The sequence below is a fragment of the Protopterus annectens genome, chromosome 5.part1, assembly GCF_019279795.1.
Source record: "Protopterus annectens isolate FY-2018-M chromosome 5.part1, PAN1.0, whole genome shotgun sequence".
NCBI classification, from domain to species: domain Eukaryota; kingdom Metazoa; phylum Chordata; order Ceratodontiformes; family Protopteridae; genus Protopterus; species Protopterus annectens.
The window spans coordinates 752223224-752245870 of NC_056736.1; the positions used below are offsets into that span (position 1 = coordinate 752223224).

General features: G+C 43.8%; 1 protein-coding gene across 1 annotated transcript in view; it reads left to right on the forward strand.

The window, feature by feature from the left end:
- The window catches only part of PPME1 (protein phosphatase methylesterase 1), a 973601-nt gene that overhangs the window by 398924 nt on the left and 552030 nt on the right, over nt 1-22647 (forward strand). The window contains exon 6 of the mRNA XM_044073394.1: nt 3271-3425. Within this exon, the coding sequence (XP_043929329.1) occupies nt 3271-3425 (155 nt within the window). The remainder of the gene's footprint in view (nt 1-3270; nt 3426-22647) is intronic.

Consider the following 22647-nt stretch of genomic DNA (forward strand, 5'->3'; position numbering starts at 1 on the left):
CAGGAGGACATGTTTACATTAGTATCCCCATTACACTTAAAAATAACTGAGAAAACTTTACTGTATACCATGAAAAGAAAACCATGCACTATAAAAATATTGCTATTAAGAAAAAACTTTGTTTTACGAACTGTTAACTTTTTACCTCCTCTTCCCCCGTCCTGTTTTTCCGAACATTAATGGTGTGAAGTAAGGTATATGCTTTAGAGTCCCCTACGTGTTTAGCAAAGTCCAAAAAAATCCAATTTTTCCAGATTTTTTTGTTCTGTCATGTTTAACAAGCATCATTATTGGTTTGTAGTCCTACATTTGTCAATTGCCAAGTCACTGGTTTTATTGCTGTTCATCTCGATCTCCCAAATCCTGTTTCTGCTTTATTTCCAACATAATCTCAATTCTTCAGTCGACTCTTGTGCTTTTTTCCTTCTATGAAGCATTTTCCATTGAAAAATTGGAAAAGGTTTCACTTGCACAGTCTCTCTGTGGTGTTTATTACCAGAAGAACACGAAGCAGAATCTCCTTTTCTTTCACAGTGCACTTTTTGTTGGACAAACTTTTGTATTTCCTAATTAGTGTGTACGTCATAAAAAATGATTTTGTCTGTCCAGGAAAGAATCGTTTGAAGATAGCTGAGTACAGCAGTTTGAATCTCATGCCTGCTTCTCAACATTCTCCTAATAGTGAAATACATTTGCTCCTCTTCTGCCTGGTAAACGGTGAGTAATCATTCTCCACAAGCACTTTGCTGTCTCCCACTTTTAATAATCTGTCCTTTTGCTGCAATTTTGTGAGAATCAACTCTTTCTGCTGGTAGGATTGTATTGTTGCTATTAAAGATCTAGGTTGCTTTCTCATAGCCAAATTTGGAGCATACACACAATATGCCCTTTCATTTTACAGCTGTTGCTGTGGAATACCAGTCTAGTTACTTATTTCTGCTTTCCTAAAATTAATAGACTGTTTCTTCCAGCTTCTCTGGTGCAGCAGAAAATCTCAGGTTTTACCTACTGGCTCTGTCCTCTAATTCTATTATTTTTTGAAACATCTCTTTTTGTGAAGCCTCATATTCAAACAGCGTTTTCTTAATTTTGACCTGTGATTTTTGCAGTTTTATCACCTCATCTGAATGTCTGTTTAAAGCTTCTTCCATTTTTCAGCCTTTTGTTGTTTTTATGTACTTCATCAGTGTTCATTTATTTTAACCAGGTCTCTGTGCAGTTGTCTTACTGGAAGTCATGTCTGGAACTTGCTCTGCTTTTTGAGGAACAGCTGCAGTACTTTTCCCAGTTGGTGATTTTCCTTACCCTTTTTAGCTGATTTTCTTTCGGGTACTCTGTATTTCTTTTTTCCTGGCATCCAGGCAGTGCACTTACTAGCCAGTTACTAAAATTTACCCAGAAATACAAGTCCACTGGCTTTCTCTGCCGAGTTCCTGTTTTCACACTGGGAGAGCTACAGTTAAGCTGTTTCTCAGTATGCAGCTGTCTTGGAAGTACTTGGTGTATGGCGACTTGAGCAAGGGTTAACTCCATTCAGCTGTGATTTGCTGCAGATCCTTAGAAACACATATGATAGAAGAACCCGTTTCTGGATCTCTTTACAGGTAGGGAATCCCAGAAATGGTTATTTTTGGTTCTCTGATAAATAAGCAGCTGAGGAAGTTCTGCTTGAGAGGGAACACCTTGGGCAGTGCTCGCCTTATCCTCCAACTTACCAAGTCTGTTTTCTTTTTGTTTATACTCTGACATCCTTTTCTTCAGGATGGTCCAGAAAGTTAGGGCAGGAAAGGCCACGTTTTTGTATGATGCTTGTTAAATGTCATTAGGGAAGCCAGGATATCTGGTACTGGACAGTTCCACCTAGTCAAATGGGAAGGGTTTTTCTTCTGGTGCAAAAGGGGGGAAATTTTATGCCCAACACAGCAAGGGCACTTTTGATTGTATAATATCCTGCACATCTCTTTGCAGTTGGGCTACATTTTTCCTCAGTTAAAGGTGGTTTACTATCATTTTGTTGAATTGCACTTTGTAAAATAATATACTCAACTCACGTCCACAAAAATCGGAATGCCGACTTTCACTGTAGCGGAATAAACACCAAACATTGATATTCCTTACTGCTCTGCACTAAAAACAAGCACTACTGTGGGTCTTGAAGGGGGAGATATTTGTCATTCCAGAATATTGGTGTTCGTCATTTTCAGTGTTTGTATTTTGGACTTGGTGCAAAGTGGGTTCATTGATGTGCCATTCAACTAAATGATAATAAACTGTTAAATATGCATCTGTTTGCCTTCTCAGCCTGTCTGTCATTGGACTTTCCATTAGCCTTTCTTGATGCAAAAATCAAACAATTTATCATAGAACCATTTAGAAGATCAGTGCTTTCACCTTGGAATTTGAATTTTGTGCTGGAAAAGTTGACTCGAGTCCCTTTTTATGCCAGCTGCCACTACACCTGTAAGCTCCTTCACATAGATATCTGTCTTTTTAGTGGTCGTTATTTCAGCCTGAAGAATTTCTGAAATCCAAGAAAAAACAGCACCAGCTACCTGTAAAGATGTGGCTCTAGGTAAAGAACAATCAAATGAGAGGAAAGAAGCATCACCACGGCTGAATAAAATCCACTTTAATAAAAAAAAACTCCAAAGAAGCGCTTAGTTTTTTTATTAAAGTGGATTTTATTCAGCCGTGGCGATTTGGCTCAGCTTCGTTCCTCTGATAGGATTTCTGAAATGTAGGCTTATGTGTAAGTAGCTCATTTTGCATTTAAAGGACATGATAGCTGCTGTCTTGATCTTTTGTTTATGTTGAATGGTTTTGTGTAACTACTTTATATCCTATCTTGGCAAGCAGACAACATGATTGGCAGATGCTACAAATTACAGCGTTAGGAAAGCTTTACTTGAAACATACAATGGTTTTGTCATCAACTGCAGTAAATACATTTTGTACTTTAAAAATGCTGAAAACAAATGGAAACCATGTTTTGAGACCGACTAGTTTGTCTGTTGTCCTTTTGTATGTCCATTATCCTTGTGTTTGTTCACAGTGGCTAGTCGCTGAATCATTTTACCTGTTTGGGATTTTAAATATATCCCTCAAAACATCTCGGCTTTGCGCTAGCCATTATGAAAATGAACTTGCTTAGTCTGTTTGGAATGGTTCATTTGTAGACTTTTGTGTGTGGTACTGCAGACTTATTGGATGAACATAGTTTTTGTACTTATAGTTTTTGACTTCTGTTCTGTTTTGTTTTGTTTTAACCAGGGATGTTGGGAACGTGGTTGAAGTTCTTTATGGAGACAGTCCTCCTCCAATTATGTTAATTGGTCACAGTATGGGTGGCGCTATTGCAGTACACGCGGCAGCAGCGAACCTAATACCAAGTTTGCTGGGTCTCTGTGTTATTGATGTTGTTGAAGGTAAGCGCTAGACGTCTGAAGACCTATAGCTTTGATTTTGTTTTAAATGTACATTTATTGCTTTTAAACCAAAGCTTTTTCTTATATATTTAAGAAATGAATTCCCATGCTGTGTTAAAGGCCTCAGACTAAATAGTCTAGGTAGCTGGTGAGATAGAGAACCTCAGTAGATGCTGGATAATGGTCACCATTAATTTAAAGATTGAATGCAAAGGTTTAACTTAACCTGGTGAAGCTGCCAGAGAAAGGACTGGCCATGGGATGTCTGCATTCTGGTTGGCAGAATTTAGTACAGCAGTAAAAAACAAACAAACAAAAAAATGTATTATTGATTTCAAATAAAAGCAGAAATAGCTGGTTTTCTGCATGAATACTGTGTGTGTCTTGGACATAGTCTAACAATTAATTTTAGCAGTATGGTAATACAATTTCACTGGTGTATGTATATAGCATAAAATATGTGAAATACATGATTAGTGGAAACATTAAGAAAAAACAAACAGATGGTGGCCACCCTAACAACACTATTTACTGAATAATGTTAGTATTCTTATTAGAAGTTACATTTGGTGACTTTGCCTTTTCTGTTCTTCACTCAGCTCACTTCCTTTGTCATCTGCCATGTCTAAATCCACTGGCTCCCATCTGTTCCAAAGGCAGGTTCTTGCAGTACAAAGGCAAAGCGTGCAACTTTGAGAACACAAATTTCTAACTAGGATACAAGAAATTGTTGGGTAGAAATTGAGACAGGAAAGGTTCTGCAGCCCAAATCATCTCATCACATTGTGCTCTTTACAATTGCTTAGTTAGAAGAGCATAAGCATCACTTTGAGCATCAGTACACTTTAATGTCTTATTTTCACATAAACTCCTAATGACTTTTTGCACTAGGAGAAAACTGAATGGAGATGCTGCAATCAGTTTTGTGCTTTTGCACTTTTGTATTTAAACCGCCCCTGTATCACTAGCAGACTCCCGTCCCTGTATCACTAGCAGACTCCCGTCCCTGTATCACTAGCAGACTCCCGCCCCTGTATCACTAGCAGACTCCCGCCCCTGTATCACTAGCAGACTCCCGCCCCTGTATCACTAGCAGACTCCCGCCCCTGTATCACTAGCAGACTCCCGCCCCTGTATCACTAGCAGACTCCCGCCCCTGTATCACTAGCAGACTCCCGCCCCTGTATCACTAGCAGACTCCCGCCCCTGTATCACTAGCAGACTCCCGCCCCTGTATCACTAGCAGGCTCCGCCCCTGTATCACTAGCAGACTCCGCCCCTGTATCACTAGCAGACTCCCGCCCCTGTATCACTAGCAGACTCCCGCCCCTGTATCACTAGCAGACTCCCGCCCCTGTATCACTAGCAGACTCCCGCCCCTGTATCACTGGCAGACTCCCGCCCCTGTATCACTGGCAGACTCCCGCCCCTGTATCACTGGCAGACTCCCGCCCCTGTATCACTGGCAGACTCCCGCCCCTGTATCACTGGCAGACTCCCGCCCCTGTATCACTGGCAGACTACCCTCCCTGTATCACTGGCAGACTCCGCCCCTGTATCACTGGCAGACTCCGCCCCTGTATCACTGGCAGACTCCCGCCCCTGTATCACTGGCAGACTCCCGCCCCTGTATCACTGGCAGACTCCCGCCCCTGTATCACTGGCAGACTCCCGCCCCTGTATCACTGGCAGACTCCCGCCCCTGTATCACTGGCAGACTCCGCCCTGTATCACTGGCAGACTCCGCCCCTGTATCACTGGCAGACTCCGCCTGTATCACTGGCAGACTCCGCCCTGTATCACTGGCAGACTCCGCCCCTGTATCACTGGCAGACTCCGCCCCTGTATCACTGGCAGACTCCGCCCCTGTATCACTGGCAGACTCCGCCCCTGTATCACTGGCAGACTCCGCCCCTGTATCACTGGCAGACTCCCGCCCCTGTATCACTGGCAGACTCCGCCCCTGTATCACTGGCAGACTCCCGCCCCTGTATCACTGGCAGACTCCGCCCCTGTATCACTGGCAGACTCCGCCCTGTATCACTGGCAGACTCCGCCCCTGTATCACTGGCAGACTCCGCCCCTGTATCACTGGCAGACTCCGCCCCTGTATCACTGGCAGACTCCCGCCCCTGTATCACTGGCAGACTCCGCCCCTGTATCACTGGCAGACTCCGCCCCTGTATCACTGGCAGACTCCGCCCCTGTATCACTGGCAGACTCCGCCCCTGTATCACTGGCAGACTCCGCCCTGTATCACTGGCAGACTCCCCCCTGTATCACTGGCAGACTCCGCCCCTGTATCACTGGCAGACTCCGCCCCTGTATCACTGGCAGACTCCCGCCCCTGTATCACTGGCAGACTCCCGCCCCTGTATCACTGGCAGACTCCCGCCCCTGTATCACTGGCAGACTCCGCCCCTGTATCACTGGCAGACTCCCGCCCCTGTACCACGGGCAGACTTCCGCCCCTGTATCACTGGCAGACTCCGCCCCTGTATCACTGGCAGACTCCGCCCCTGTATCACTGGCAGACTCCGCCCCTGTAACACTGCCAGACTCCCGCCCCTGTATCCCTGGCAGACTCCCGCCCCTGTATCACTGGCAGACTCCCGCCCCTGTATCACTGGCAGACTCCGCCCCTGTATCACTGGCAGACTCCGCCCCTGTATCACTGGCAGACTCCGCCCCTGTATCAGTGGCAGGCTCCCGCCCCTGTATCACTGGCAGACTCCGCCCCTGTATCACTGGCAGACTCCCGCCCCTGTATCACTGGCAGACTCCCGCCCCTGTATCACTGGCAGACTCCCGCCCCTGTATCACTGGCAGACTCCCGCCCCTGTAACACTGGCAGACTCCCGCCCCTGTATCACTGGCAGACTCCCGCCCTGTATCACTGGCAGACTCCGCCCCTGTATCACTAGCAGACTCCGCCCCTGTATCACTAGCAGACTCCCGCCCCTGTATCACTAGCAGACTCCCGCCCCTGTATCACTAGCAGACTCCCGCCCCTGTATCACTAGCAGACTCCCGCCCCTGTATCACTAGCAGACTCACTGCTCAAATGAAGACCCTCATTTTCTACTCTAATTACATGGCCAGAAAGAGAATTTCTTCTGTTGCTGTTGTACTGAACTTGAAGAGACCTCCTATGAGGACTGAACCTATGTAGTGGTTGTAGTTATACTCCACACTGTGCGTCTATTTACGTGAAAGCTTTTAACTTCTGCTCTCCCGCTTAGTCTGTCTTGTTTAGCCATAAAAATTTCACCATAGAGTGTCAACTAGAGGGCGTCCCATTTGCAGTACAAATCACAAGGTGTCTCTTCCCCTCTGGAGTAGAAACCTAACATGAAGAGCCAAGCATGCCTGCACTGCAAACTGCGTGCTGCTTGAGAAGAATGTTGAGTGAATATGTAAATGCATCTTCTGAGGCACTTGTAGTGGAGCTAGCAAACTGCTAAGCAGGTGGAGCTAGGACAGTCCACACGATCTGCAGACTGGCCTGCTCCCTAGCACCTAACTGTCAATGCAGCTGTGGGACCGGTTGTCCAGAAGATGCTTCCTCCATTGCAGAGAACAAATGGGTTAGGTGGGTGCAGGAGCCAAATCCTATGGCAAAAACAATATATATTGTAGCAGATTTTTTTCCAAGGTTCATGACATACCTGAAAAAATAGTTATCAGGTGTGCTGATGAAAGACTGAATCCACTCATCACCTTCAGTGCCTGTTCTGTTTGTGGGGGGGATCTGTAAAGGCTCAGTGTATGACCTTTAATGACATACTTCTTCATGAGGACTACATTTTTCAGACTTTTTTTTTTTTTTTTTTTTTAAGCGCAAGGAACCCTTAGCACTGACACAAGGGTATATTCCCTTCCCCTAGCAAAGAGAACTCTTGGAAAGTGGCTAAAATCTTAAAAAAAAAATCTGCAAAAGACGACGCATAGATAATAGAGAAAGAGTATTGTTGAACAAACCATGATACAGACATCGTAAGGATTTAGTGACCTTACATCACTGTCGAGATCTAAGGATGTTGGACCTGTTGAGACATTAACTTCTCCGTCTCTGATTACATGGTCAGCTTAGTCCCAACTTGTGTCCTTTGGTACCAGCCAGGCCTTTTAAGAGGTTGTGAAACATCCTGTCTAAACACACAACCTTTTATAGGTAATCAGCCTTGATCTGGTAAAGATCATACAAAACACCTACCTTCACTAAATTCAAATTTCAAATGTGTTCCTTCAATATAGGGTGCAAGTTTGCTGTTAAATTTTACACTGTATGTTTAGTGACTAGACTGTTACAAAAAGTGCGCCACTGAAATTATAAAAACTGTTTGTATCTGATTTCCCACCTCTATATCATTGATTGTTGTTACATTATACTCTGTATTTTGTTTCAAAAGCACAGTACTGAAATTACACAAAATGTTGGATTTGAATTTTACCACTATATCTAATCTAACCACTTGTACTTTTGTATAACTTTGCATCACCATTGTAAGCGTTTGTCATGTTTTTATGGAGCTTTCTCACCGGGCCTCCGCTGAAAAAGCACAGCTTGTCTAGTTGGACTTTTCGGGTAAACAAATGTAAAATAAATAAGTAATAAACACCGGTTCCCAGGATTCCACAACAGATGTTTCCTCAAGTGTATCATGGGCCTCCATCCCCCTTCCAAGTTATACCTATTCTAAAACACTTATAAATGTTCAAGTTCTTTTAGATTTAACTTCTGATTTAACACTAGTTGAACTACAGTCATCATAATATACCAGTATCCATATATCGGCTATAGCCAGATTACTGTGTATACCTCAAATGTCTTATTATGCTAAAAGAAAAAAAATTGTCACAGTGAAGTGTTCCACTTTGCTTTAGTCAAATGCTTACTAGTCCTGCAAAGCCAGACTGATGAATGACTGTTCCTAGCTGTCACGGTCAAGTTAAACATTCTCATTCACAGACCGCCACTGTTGACTGTACACCTCAGATTGTGATAAAAATAAGTAATTATGGGCACAGTGTATTTCAAGTTTATTTCACACAAACAACCAAGTGTTCCAACTTCACACAAATGCAGAGTAGTCCTGCACAACCCAGGCTCTTTATAATAAGCAAACAAGAGGGTAAGTTACTTTCACTCACAGGCAACCATCACCCGCACTCAACACTTGCAGCCAGTTACTGTGTGCACCGCATCTATTTGCAATAAAAAAAAAGTAATACATCTTAACCTCCTAGCACAAGAATCGGGAGCAAAGCCAACTAGTAGTGACAGACAAATGCCCAAAATCAGGGATAGATATTATATATTAATGTTATACAGATTTTATATGTTTAGAAAGTCACCAAGATAACAGTTTTAGTATTTGTATGCCTTTTTATGAAGGGTATAAAAATTTTTACAAGTCAAATGTCTATCATTTAATGACTACAGTCCTCTATGATGTGCCAAAAAACTACAGAGTTTATCAGGAACAGACCAAAAATATGAGGCCAAGTCAGGGACATTCTGTGAAATCAAGTTCAGTGTTATTTCGGACCTCAGTCACCAGAAAATAATTATATTAAATTCAAATTCACAATAGTCCCTGTAAAGCCACTCTTTCAACTATAGACGGCACAGTGGTGCAACGGTAGCATTGTTGCCTCACAGAAAGAGGTTCGATTCTCAGCTGCGGTGCCTTCTGCGTGGAGTCTGCATGTCCTCCCTGCATTCGTGTGGGTTTCCCCCCAGGTGCTCCGGTTTCCTCCCACATTACAAAGATGTGTCTGGAGGGTTTCTCCCTGGGCCTCTGCTGAAAATTGGCTTTGTTCCAAGTTGGATTTTCCCGGTTAATAAATGTTAAATAAATAAATAAAAACTTAACAAACGGTGAGGGTAAGTTGCTTTCCAAAGCTGGTCTCCACCTACTTATTTAGTGAATGCAATCCTCATAAAGTTGCTAGAACGACATGGATTTTCTGGCAAAGTTAGTGACAGTTTCAACTTTAAACAGTCCTCAGAAGAGAATTAATATCCCAATGTATTTCATATAGATGCACACTAGCCCTGAAAAGGCAGACTCTAAAATGAGAAAACAATAAGGCGGCAATTTGCTTTCATTCACAGCCAACGTCCTCCTACCTTGTTTAGTGACATTGATCTTCAACGAGTTACCAGAAGATCACGGATTTTATGTGGCACATAGGAAACTAGTCATGGGGAGTTTAAACTTTTTGTTAGACACGCAAACAGTAATCAGTCCAACTTATTCCACGCAAATGAAGTCAGACTTAAAATGGAGAAATGGATGCTTTTCATGTACAGATAGCCCATAGCCCCCGTTATTTAGTGACTGCGATTCTAATTTCAATGCTGTATGTGTGTATAAATAAGAGTAACACTAATGAAAGCTTTCCTCACAAATAAACAATGTTTCCTTCACTCACAGCCAGCCCGTGCCTTCCCTTCACCCTTATTTATTGTCTGCACTTCAGTCAAATCAGTTAAATCCTATATTTCTGGACAGAATAATGGTTATTAGTAATAAATATTTTCCTCATGAGCAGACCTGTTTCTTTTGTCCACAGCCAGCGGCCTGTCTTATTTAATGATGATTGCAGCTCTTATTTCAGTACTTGTATCTGGTTGCCCAGTTAAATAATGTCACACGGCCGTGTTATGTGTGTGCAAATGGTATGAACTTCAAGATAACATATGCATACTTTCAATGTCTGACATTTAGCACTTCATTTTTAAATAAAAAACTGTTGTTTAATGATTATGTTTAGCACGTAAGCTAACTAAAATGAATTTACATTACTGAATATAAAACCTTTAAAAGTATATATTTTTTGTCTGTCCATGGATCATCTGGATCTGTGGAACCCAGGCAGCCTCCCACTTGCCCCTGTGATAATTGATCACTGTTTGTCCTGCACAGGTTTTGACTGCATTACAGGAGTGATATCTGAATGACCCTCCATGAAAGGTTGCAGCTGACAGAGCCTTGGTGTTGCTTTTCAGGCAGGTGATTGCTTATTCAGAAGAGATTCCAGTCTCATCATTATAAGGCTGAATGTCTTTTGACCAAATGTCCACCGTAAAGGTGCCCATCCAAGCCTGTGAAATCATTCTCACCATACAAGATTCACTTAGGAATACATAGCCAAATGATATAGGATTAGTCTTCTGGCCTACCCGTCCATTAACATTTGTAATGGTCCTTCACTGTAAAGAAAAGAGGGAGACCACTGTCCGAGATGCCTTGAATTTAGACCTCAGTTGGGCAAAACTGGCTGGAGAAATTCTCATTTTTAGGATATGAAAAAATAAGACCATTTTGTCGCGTACTCTCTGGAGTTTGTCTCCTTTGGATCAACTTTGAATCTTTCATATGGGGTGGTCTAAGGAATATGTTATATGGGAGGGTAAGGAAATCCATTCTGGAATAACAAGTGAAGGTTTCCAAGTGTTCCAGGCATTTGGGGATGCATCTCCAGAGGCGTATACTCAGCTACCCACTGATAAGAAAACTGTAAATGTTTGAAGGATGCAGAACTTTAATATCTGTGCAAACACCTTGATGCTTAGGAGTGTCTGAAATGGTTTTAATGCTCATTACCCTCTATGACAGGGAAAGCTGGCACTGGAAGTTTTCAGGAGAAAAAAATATAAATCTGTCTTCAGATCAGCAAGTTGCCAAATGGCCAACTAGTAGAGGGATCTCATCAAGTAAGTGGGGATGTGAAGTGAAATCCCTAGTGAAGTCTTAAGGGACAGGATATGTAGATTAAACTAGATGGCTTTTAATATGGGGAGACATGCTGCTAAGTATCCTGAAGGTTTTTAAGGTGAGAAGGCATCCCACTTTTTATCCTGGAAGGCTTTCTGTGAAGTACATCTATGGTGCTGTTGATGGCACCTGATCAGCAGTCTGAGAGATGGGTATCAGTGTGCATTCTTGGCACTTGATGAGCAGTCAGAGATGGGTATCCATGTGCATGCTTGGCACGTGATCAGCAGTCAGAGATGGGTATCCATGTGCATGCTTGGCACCTGATGAGCAGTCAGAGATGGGTATCCATGTGCATGCTTGGCACCTAATCAGCAGTCAGAGATATGGGTATCCATGTGCATGCTTGGCACCTGAGATGGGTTTCCATGTGCATGCTTGGCACCTGATCAGCAGTCAGAGATGGGTATCCATGTGCATGCTTGGCACCTAATGAACAGTCAGGGATGGGAATCCATGTGCATGCTTGGCACCTGATGAGCAGTCAGATGGGTATCTTGGCACCAGATCAGCAGTCAGGGATGGGTATCCATGTGCATGTTTACAACCTGATCAGCAGTCAGAGATGGGTATCCATGTGCACGCTTGGCACCTGATGAACAGTCAGAGATGGGTATCCATGTGCATGCTTGGCACCTGATGAGCAGTCAGAGATGGGTATCCATGTGCATGCTTGGCACCTGATGAGCAGTCAGAGATGGGTATCCATGTGCATGCTTGGCACCTGATGAGCAGTCAGAGATGGGTATCCATGTGCATACTTGGCACCTGATATGCAGTCAGAGAGATGGGTATCCATGTGCATGCTTGGATCTTGAGCAGTCAGATGGGTGTCCACGTGCATGCTTGGCACTTGAGCAGGCAGAAATGGGTATCCACGTACATGCTTGGCACCTGGTCAGCAATCAGAGGTGGGCATCCATGTGCATGCTTGGCATCTGATGAGCAGTCAGAGATGGGTATCCATGTGCATGCTTGGCACCTGATGAGCAGTCAGAGATGGGAATCCATTTGCATGCTTGGCAACTGATGAGCAGTCAGAGATGGGTATCTATGTGCATGCTTGGCAATTGAGCAGTCTGAGAGATGGGTATCCATGTGCATGCTTGGCACCTGATCAACAGTCAGTATCCATGTGCACACTTGGTACCTTATGAGCAGTCAGAAATGGGTATCCATGTGCATGTTTGGTACCTGATGAGCTGTCAGAGATGGGTATCCATGTGCATCCTTGGCACCTGATGAGCAGTCAGAGAGATGGGTATCCATGTGTATGCTTGGCATCTGTCGAGCAGTCAGAGATGGGTATCCACGTGCATGCTTGGCACCTGATGGTCAGAGATGGGTATCCATGTGCACGCTTGGCACCTGATGAGCAGTCTGAGATGGATATCCGGGTGCGTGCTTGGCACTTGATCAGCCGTCCGAGAGATGGGCAGCCATGTACATGCTTGGCACCTGATGAACAGTCAGAGATGGGTATCCATGTGTACGCTTGGCTTACAGTAAAGCCTCTTCCTGAAGATATTAATGATGCACTTGTTTCCTCTTCACAAGGACATTTTTGATAAATTAGGAGAGAGAGAGAGAGAGAATTTGAGGTAGTAAGATGAGGTACTTACTCATCCTCCCACCGCAATATACACTGGACATTACCCATTAAGCAATGGAGTCCTGCAAGGAGCATTGTAGGGCAGATGTGTTCAAGCAGAAGTCCTTTTAAAAGAAGCATATTGAGGTGGTCGATACCAGGGAAAAATTCCACCCCCCACAGGGTAATAATGACTACCAGTACCGACCGACTATCCTCCTGTATCACTGTTGCAGTATTCTTCACCTTGGAGATCTCCTGTCAAGGGTAGCCCAAAGTCTCGTCAGTATATCAAAGGCTTTAGCTCTTGTATGTGCGCCATATGTCACACGTATGCTCTGCATTCAGGATGTAGGACATAAACATGACATGAATGCAGTTACCCAGAACGTCTTTGCTGCTAGCCCAAACTCCATCTGTTCTCATTAGTCTGAACTCCCTTTTGCAGTGCTGAATACCTAGCCATCAGGTAAGTGCCTCGTTTGGGTCTTTTTTCCTTTTACTTTTGGTCTTCTCCTTTGATTACCTGGAGTTTATCATCCAAGAAGGGAAAATGTAAGTGTGAGAGGCAGATTCCCCATAAGGATTGACGCGAACATTGTTTTTTTTTTTTTTTTTTCTTCAGTGCTTACTACGACCATACTGCCTGTAGCATTTGTAAGCCATTTGTGCCTAAGACTAGAAGCTGGTTCTCTTCCAAGGCCACCTATTTTGAAAACCAGAGGCTTAAACAGTTAGCCCATGGAAGCATTCCAAAATTGACCAACCCCGAGATACTTCCATTAAATAATAAGGCCAAGAAATTTCAGCCAGATTCTTTGGTTGTCCACACTCCTCCAGATGTTTCTGCAGAAGATGGTGATAGCTGTGTAGGCCTTCTGATGTCTACATCTGATGCCTCTGCCACGACCCTTTCAGAGACTGGCACGAATCCTTCCTTTTGCATGTTTTCTGAGTCTACATCTGATGCCTCTGCCACGACCCTTTCAGAGACTGGCACGAATCCTTCGTTTTCTGAGTCTACATCTGATGCCTCTGCCACGACCCTTTCAGAGACTGGCACGAATCCTTCTTTTTGCATGTTTTCTGAGGCTCTGCAGGCATCTGATCCAGATATTGAGGCTGTGCTGCGCTTGATTATGGAGGGTCCTAGAGGGAGTCCGCAGATTCTGGTCAGGGAAGAGGTACTGTATACTCTCATTGAATCCCTTCAGGTTTGGAATGTCCAGTGTTTGTTGGGGCTGACATCCCTTCCTAGCAGAAGATTAAGCTTCCTTCTGTACACCCTAAGGACCCTCTAAAAGAATGGCAGCAGTTGATTCTGGGCCTGTTTAATGCCTTAATGACATTGGAACCTCCCCAAGGGGTTCCTCTGCCTACTACATTTTTGACTTCAACTCCTTTCATATGGCCTAGGTAACCTGATTCCTCAGGTAACTATTCTGAGTCCGATGAAGGGTCCTTGTCTTACTCTTTCCAGATGCCTTTACGTTTGGCTTATGGCTCTGATGAAGAGCAGACAATTAGCCCTGAGTCTCCTTTTGAGGACTTGTCCTTTGGGGGCACAATAGCCAGACAGATGGAATATTTTTAACTGCGATTCTTCTCAGGTGTCTGGTATCTGGAAAAGGTATGAGCTGCTTCAGGTGGACACTTCTAAACCTTCTGCAGTACCTCCTGTGTTGGCTGCTTGTTAGACACCGTTATAGCTACTTCTGAGTCTCCTGATTCTCAGCCTCCTGATTCTCAGCCTCCTGATCCTAAGTCTCCTGATTCTCAGCCTCCTGATCCTAAGTCTCCTGATTCTCAGCCTCCTGATCCTAAGTCTCCTGATTCTCAGCCTCCTGATCCTAAGTCTCCTGACTCTCAGCCTCCTGATCCTAAGTCTCCTGACTCTCAGCCTCCTGATCCTAAGTCTCCTGATTCTCAGCCTCCTGATCCTAAGTCTCCTGATTCTCAGCCTCCTGATCCTAAGTCTCCTGATTCTCAGCCTCCTGATCCTAAGTCTCCTGATTCTCAGCCTCCTGATCCTAAGTCTCCTGATTCTCAGCCTCCTGATCCTAAGTCTCCTGATTCTCAGCCTCCTGATCCTAAGTCTCCTGCTTCTCAGCCTCCTGATTCTCAGCCTCCCGATCCTAAGTCTCCTGATTCTCAGCCTCCCGATCCTAAGTCTCCTGATTCTCAGCCTCCTGATCCTAAGTCTCCTGATCCTCCGCCTCCTGCTTCTAAGTCTCCTGATTCTCAACCTCCTGCTCCAAAGAAACCTGACAGGTTCTGTAAGATTATGGAGGATTGTCATTTTTTATTTGTGTCCTTCTGCTGATTCTGCTGTGGTGGCCGTCTCTTCTGACAAACATTCCAAACTCTTGCCCTCTTCCAAACTTTTGCCTTCTGATAAGTATAGTAGGGTAATGGAGAGGATTGGTAAGAAGGTTTACACTGCTTCTACTTTGGCCTTTTGGGCCATCAGTTACCCAGACCCACATGACCAGGTATGCCCTGGCCTTGATTGCCCAGTCTTGTCAGGTTATTTCTGACCTCTCTGATTATGAAGGTTGGTTTTCTGCTTTATCTGTTTTGAGTTCTCCCTCTCATGGGGCTCACCACTCTGTCAAGTGCAGATATGATGCTGCTGATGCCTCTTCCAGAACTGCTGCCTTTGGGGTCTGACATGAGGCCTTACTCTTGGCTTCATCTACAGTCTTTACTGAGGACATTAAACTCAAGCTGCTGGATGATCGTATGGATAATAACATTCTCTTTAGGACTGCTGCTTCTGATATGTTTAAGTCTCTTCAAGAAAAAAGGCAAAGCTTTGCAGGACCTTAAACCTATTTTTATCTCTCCTATCCCCAAGTTCCAGAGGAATTATTCTACTTCATCTACTTTTGTTCGCTGGCAGCCTCTTTGGCCCACTAAAGACAGGAAGTGTGGTAGGTGAGCTCCTTCTGCTAATTCTTCTCAGGCTCCTGTGGCCCAGAAGCCTCCTTTATTTAACAAACCTGCTTCTGTTTGACAATTTGCCTCCCCATCCCTCAGCCAAGTACCCTTGTCCCTTCGGCTTCCCCTCTGTCTTCTAAACTGGCGCCTCATCTCTGATTCTTGGGTCCTATTATCCATCAGGGTTACTTCATGGTGTGGAAGTCTCTCCCTCCTTTTTCAAGGATTCCTCAGCCCTCTTTTATAGGAATTTCCTTATTTCTCAGAGGTCCTGAGGTCCTTGCATCCTTAGTGGGCCATGGGGACTATTCGTTATGTCCCTCCTTCCCAAGTAGGAAAGGGATTTTGCTCCAGGATGTTCCTGGCTCCTCGAAAAGAGGGCACTTTGAGACTTATTGTGGATCTCTCCTTACTCCACACCTTTCTCAAAGTTCCTTTTTTCAGATGCTTACTCTTCAAACCCTGTTTCATCTTTTACTAGCCTAGGCTTTTCCAGTGTCCTTGGATGTGAAGGATGCATACCGTCATATTCCTATTCACTTTTTTTGTGGATGTTTTTATGTTCCCTGTTTCTTCCTGTCATTTTCAGTTCTCTGCTTTGCCCTTTGGCCTCTCTCCTACCCCAAGGGTGTTCAGAAAAGGCCTAGCTCCTGTGTTTCTTTCTGCAGGTTCCAAGGCATTCAGATTTTTCCTTATCTAGATGACCTGTTGCTTCAGTTGTCTTCTCCCCATTGCCTGTTACACGATCTAGAGTTCACCATCTCTCTCCTTGAAAGTATGGGGTTCACTATCAACTTCCAAAAGTCTGTCCTGACTCCCTGTCTAGATCATGTATATCTGGGTTGCAGAATTCAGACAGTGTAAATACTGGCCTTTCTAACACCTCCAAAAGTTTTGCCCTTGACAGTTTTCTTTCATCTCTTCCTCTTCCTACTATTCCCACCAGAGGGTTTCTTTGAGCCCTGGGATTCATGGCCTCTCCTATTCCAATGCTCCGTCTTGTCAGACTGCATATGCTTAAGCTTCAGTGGCACCTTAAGTCAGTTTGACATCAGCATTGCCACCCTCTGGATTTCAGAGGGCCTTTCCATCCATGTTTAAAGCAGGAATTCGAGTGGTGGATTCAGCAGCTTACTGTCAACCCAGGCCTGCCCTTTCAGCCTCAGTTTCCTTATTAAGAACCATTCAATAACACTTCATAGGTGGTGGGTGCTTCCTGTGGTCACCTGAAAGTTCAAGGTCTCTGAACTCCTCATCAGATGTTAGGCCATGTCAACATCAAAAAGATGAGAGATCTAATTCTGTCCCTTCAGGCTTTTCAGCCAGTGCTGTCTTCAGGCCCTCTGAAGGTTTACATGGACAACATCACAGTGATGTGGCATTTCAGCAAGCAGGGGAGTACAAAGTCTTGTCTTCTTTGTAGACTGGCTCTTCAGGCCTGCGATCAGGCTCTCTTATCTAACTCTTCAAGCAGTATACATTCCTTCAGAGCACAACCTAGTGGCAGACTCTCTGAGCAGTTCCAAGACACAGGCTCATGAAGGGATACTTCACAGAGACATATTTCTGGGCATAGTCCATTGATGGGGTATTCCTCAGGTAGATCGTTTTGCCTCCCCAGAGTGCTATGCTATCTGGAGTGAAAGACATGACACCCTTTCTTTTCCTTGGAAGGGGATGTTTCTATACGTCTTCTCTCCCCTTCCCATGCTTCCAAGAGTCCTGAAGAAGATTTAGTTGCACTCTCAATGTTGCTGGTGACTCCCTTTTGGCTAAGACAGCACTGGTTCCCCCTCTTAATGCAACTGGTCAGGTGCAATCATCACAGGTTAACTCACTGGTTGGACCTCCTCACACAGGGCAAGGAGTCGCTCATCCATTCTCACTTGTCCATTCTTCAGCTGACACTGTGGGTGATGGTGTTTTTATGCATCTCTTTTCTGAGGATGAGCTTAGGGTTTTACGGGAGGCCCATAAACCCTCAACTAGAAAATTTTTATGTCCAGATGGAAGAGATTATTGGTCTAGTGCCATGGTCGTAACCAGGACCCTCTTTCAGTGGGGGTCCCTCTGGTCCTCTCATTTGTGAGGTGCTCCAGTCTGGCTTGGCCTATTCTTCTGTGAAGGCCCATTTGTCAGCTATTTCTGCCTGTCTGCCCTTGAAGCCTCCTATGCTTCTCGCTTTGGGGTTGGATAGTTCCTTAATGGTGTCCTGCATCTTAGCCCCCCCCCCAAGGAAGCATATTACTCCTCCTTGGGACCTTATTTTTGTTTTAGAAAAATTGACCCAGGCTCCCTTTTAGCCTGCAGATTCTTCTTTGCAGCATTGTACCTGGAAGACTGTTTTGTTCCTGGCTCTTATTTCTGCTCGGAAGATTACTGAGCTTCAACCCGTTATGGTTATCCAGTCTGTTTTGTTTTTTCACAGGGACGGGGTGTCCCTTCTCACTAATCTTCCTTTTACACCTAATTTTGTTAATTAGTTGTCCTTTACTCTGGAAGTACAACTCCCTTCCTGTTTTTCCTGTGCTCAGTCTGCTAGTGAGAGGGTTCTACATACCTTAGATTTGCCTGGACAGCTCAGGTATTATTTGGATAAAACTAAGGCCATTCATAAGTCTGACCAGCTTTTTCTTTCTTTTCATCCCAAGACATTGGGTTTGGCTGTTTCTAAGCAAACCATCTCCTCCTGGATGTCCAAGGCCATTTCCTTTTGTTCTTTTCATGATAAGAGTCTGTCTACTTCTGTTAGAGCTCACTGCACTAGGACAGGTTCCTCTTCTGGTGGGTTCTACAAGGGGTTGCACGCCATTTCCATCCTTGGAGATGGTACTTGGTCTTCAGTGCATACCTTTACCTAGCATATAAATTGGATATGGCTTCTAGGGCTATAACAGGTTTTTGCTAGGGCCATCCTGCATGGGTCTGCTGAGGGCTCTTCCCAGCCTTCCACTTCCCACTCCTTCTCATGAGCTTTTGTACTGTCCCTAAGGTGGAGAATACTGCAACAGTGACATAGAAGGACATAGTATAGTTGTATAAAATCTTACCATAACAGTAGATGCCCATCTCATCATTGTTAGCAGTATTCTATCCCTCGCTCCTTCCCACTTTTTTCTTTTGAGCTTTATTTTGGTTTCTCTCCGGGCAGAGGGTCCCCTTCTTTGCATCTATGTTTTCTCCTTCTGGATATGCATAGCCTCTTTTTGTTTTATGGAGACTGTTCTCTACTGGGGCAGTTCAGTTCTTGGTAACTGCGTCTGTACCTCACCTTTATGTCATACGTCGTGAACGGATAGCACGTGTGTGATGTATGGTGCATAGGAGATCTAAAGGCTTTGGTGTACTGGCCGGATGTTGGGCTATCCTTGGCAGGAGATCCTTAAGGTGAAGAATACTACAACAGTGAAGAGAAGGACATCTACTGTTTTGGTAAGGTTGTACACAGCTGTACTACTGTTAGCTTCTTTCCTCCGTCCTCCCCACATCCTGGAAAGGAGGCTTTCCTGCTTCAGAGCAGAGTGGTCTCCAATGGCTTCAGTTAAAGTGGATAAGGGAAGTTATTTCTGTGAAATAGAAGAACTTTCTGTCCCATGAGATGAAACTGTGTTAAACACCCAGTCTTGACTTGGTTCTTACAGCGTAAAGTTGTAGAGAAAAAGTGCTCTCTGAGAAATGGGCAAATGTTTCTCTATCAGACTGCTCATAGTTCCAAAGAAAGCCAGTCCCTTGAGGCATGTTTTAGACTTATCCAGAGTGAACATTTGGAGCTGTTTTATGTGCCATCCTCCCCCTACTAATGTCAGTCGCACTGTTGGCCACTCTGGACCTGAAGGATGCTTATCTGCTTGCGTGTCTGTATCCATAAGGGACATGAGTTATTTCTGCAGTTCAGAGTGGGACAAGTACTTCTCAGTTCTTGTTCATATGCTTGTTGACAGTATTTACTTAATGAAGTTTGTTCCATTGGCATACAGGGATTAAATCCCAAGTACAACTTGGATCACCCAAGTTTCATTAGTAGCTCAGGTGCCTCTTGGAATTGTTGTGGGGAGGAGAGGAATAAGCCTGCTCTTATCTTTCCAAGAAAGAGGAAGGGGTGATTTAAAGGGCACATGCTCGTAAGCACACACTGTGTGGTAGAGTCTTCACAATGAGTTGGTTGTATGCAAGGGGGCATGACCATTTGATCACATCACATGTGGGCAAAAAGGCACAATATATCCCATCCCCCAGGATGCAGACAAGAAAGTGTGGGATTGACGTATTGAACAGAAAAACCCTCAGTGGCTGCCTAGATGACAGTTGCACTATATCCGATCTAGCCCCATTAAAAGGGGACATTTGGGTCAGTTGGCTTAGGTGTGATGACAGTCAGAAAACAGGACCAAAAAAGAACGTACAGAAATAGCATTTGCTCACCTCGGCACTAAAGGGACATTTTCTGAACAGGCACTTGATCCATTTATCCGCTGGAGAGGACTTTCAAAAAACCCTGCAGTGCGGTGTTCATTGTTGAGCCAACTTCAGATTCTCCATGAATCTATTAAAATCAAGCCTGACACTGAATATGTCTGGCACTTGCATGGAGTTATGATGGATACTAAAGTAAGAAAATGTTTCTCTTCAGCTCAACTCAACTCATCTCAGCTCATGCCTCTTTCTAATGATTCCAAAGTGACATTAACATGTCGTATGTCAAGACTGCAAGAGGACTATCCTTAAACAGCATGGCTTTGATGCCTGTGATCAAGTCTGATGAGTTTTTCTGAGCTGTAATTCTGCTAAATTCAAGCTGCGAATATCAGTCATACAGAAGAGTCTATAGCTGGTTCATGGATGCTGCGTCACTGTCATCCCTAGCGAAGAAGTATTGCAGATGCTGCGCATGGTACTGCACAGCTGCAGACCATGTGATCCATTGTGTCAGCACTGGCACAATTGGCAATGCAATAAGGTGTCTGTCAAGCCAAAGGTCTTCAAGGAACGCTCTCTCTCTCTCCATATATATATATATATATATATATATATATATATATATATATATATATATACATATATATATATATATATATATATCTGTTTTTGTCCTGGAGACTGCTGGAAGACTTATTTTACAAGTGCCACAAATTCATTAACAGTCTTGAAATGGTGAACCCATGTGTCACCCACAAAGGATAGCACATGAGACCAGCAAGGGACATATACCAAATGGTATCCTAGAACTCCATGAAGTGCTTCCTTAGTGCATGCCACATGATTAAAAGCTTTATCGCACAAAGGCAATCAAATTTTTTGGATCAGTACTGTAGTATCATGTGGCGTGCATTATCGCACAAAGGCATCACATTTTGGGGGTCAGTACTGTGTAATCATGTGGCAAGCACTGTCGCACAAAGACAGTCACATTTTGGGGGTCAATACTGTATAATTGTGTGGTGTGCACTGTCACACAAAGGCAGTTACATTTTGGGGGTCAGTACTGCATAATCCTGTGGCGTGCAAAGGCAGTCACATTTTGGGGGTCAGTACTGTAGTTTTGAAGTGATTTCAGCATGGCTTGAGCTACTTCTTAAGTGATTCACAACTATGAAGACGGAGTTAGAGTGATCCCGTCACCCCTACAGCCAGAAAGTTAATATTTGATTTATTTCATACAAATGCACACTAGGCCTATAAAGGTGGACATTACATTGAGCAAACAATAAAAGAGAGGGAGTTGCCTTCAACCACAGCCCCACCTCCACCCATTGTTGACTGTAATTCTTATTTATTTGTTGTTCCAAAAGTATAAAATTAAGGCCGGAATATTTCTGTGCAGTTGGGTACATCTTCAACATTTGTACACAGAAAACAGTATCAGGAAAAAAAATTCCAACGTAGTTTTTGTAAATGCAGCTCCATCCTGTTTAAAATGCAATAGGTAAACATCAACCCCCCCCCCCCCTTCAATTTAGTAACAGCAGTCCTCAATTATTTCCAGGCTAACAAAGTGAACAAAGTCAGGGACTTTCTGTGAAGACTGAGGTTTTAACGAAAACATTATACACAAAATAAATATTCTGACTGATTTTATTCAGATGCTTACTATCCTTGTGAGCAAACAGTATAAACTAGTGTCAGTCACAGATAGCCAAGCCTCAATTTTTTGCCACAGAAAAGATGTGAATCAAATTCTGGAGTATTCTACAAAGTCGGGGATAGTTTCAACTTCAGCATACACGACGATAGCCAGAGCAAATATATATTCCAGCTTATTTTTGCAAATGCAGAATGTTCCTATTTAAACAAGATAAGTAAACAAGTAAAGAATACGTTATTGTCAGCCTCAGCCAGTTCCCATTTAGTGACAGCCTGCAAACTGAAGCAAAGTTAGGGACATTCTGTGAAACCAGGGACAGTTTTCACAAAATAAATATTCTAACTTATTTTATGCAAATGGATAACTATCCTTGTAAAACAAGACATAAATTGAGTAAACAGGAAGTTGACTAAAGGCTGTACCAGCCTCCCTCCCATTTAGTGACTGCAGTCCTATAGTACATGCTATCCGAAAAAAGTGTGAAGTAAAGCCATAGACATTCTGTGCAGTCGGGAACGTCGTTTCAACTTTGGTACAAAACAGTAGCCAGAAATTAAGTATTCAAATTTATTCATACGATGACCAAGCAAATGACAAGTGAATAAGTTGCCTTCAGCTGCAGCCAGCCCCTTGCCCCCATTTAGTGGCTTTAGTGGCTTCAGCCTCAATTACTTCCCAGCCCAAAAATATGAAGCAAAGTTTAGGGACATTCTGTGAAATCAGGGACAGTTTTAACAAGAGTTAACCACAAAGTAAATATTCAGAATTATTTTATTCATTGCACATTATTCTTGTAAAGCAAGACATGTAATTGAGCAAACT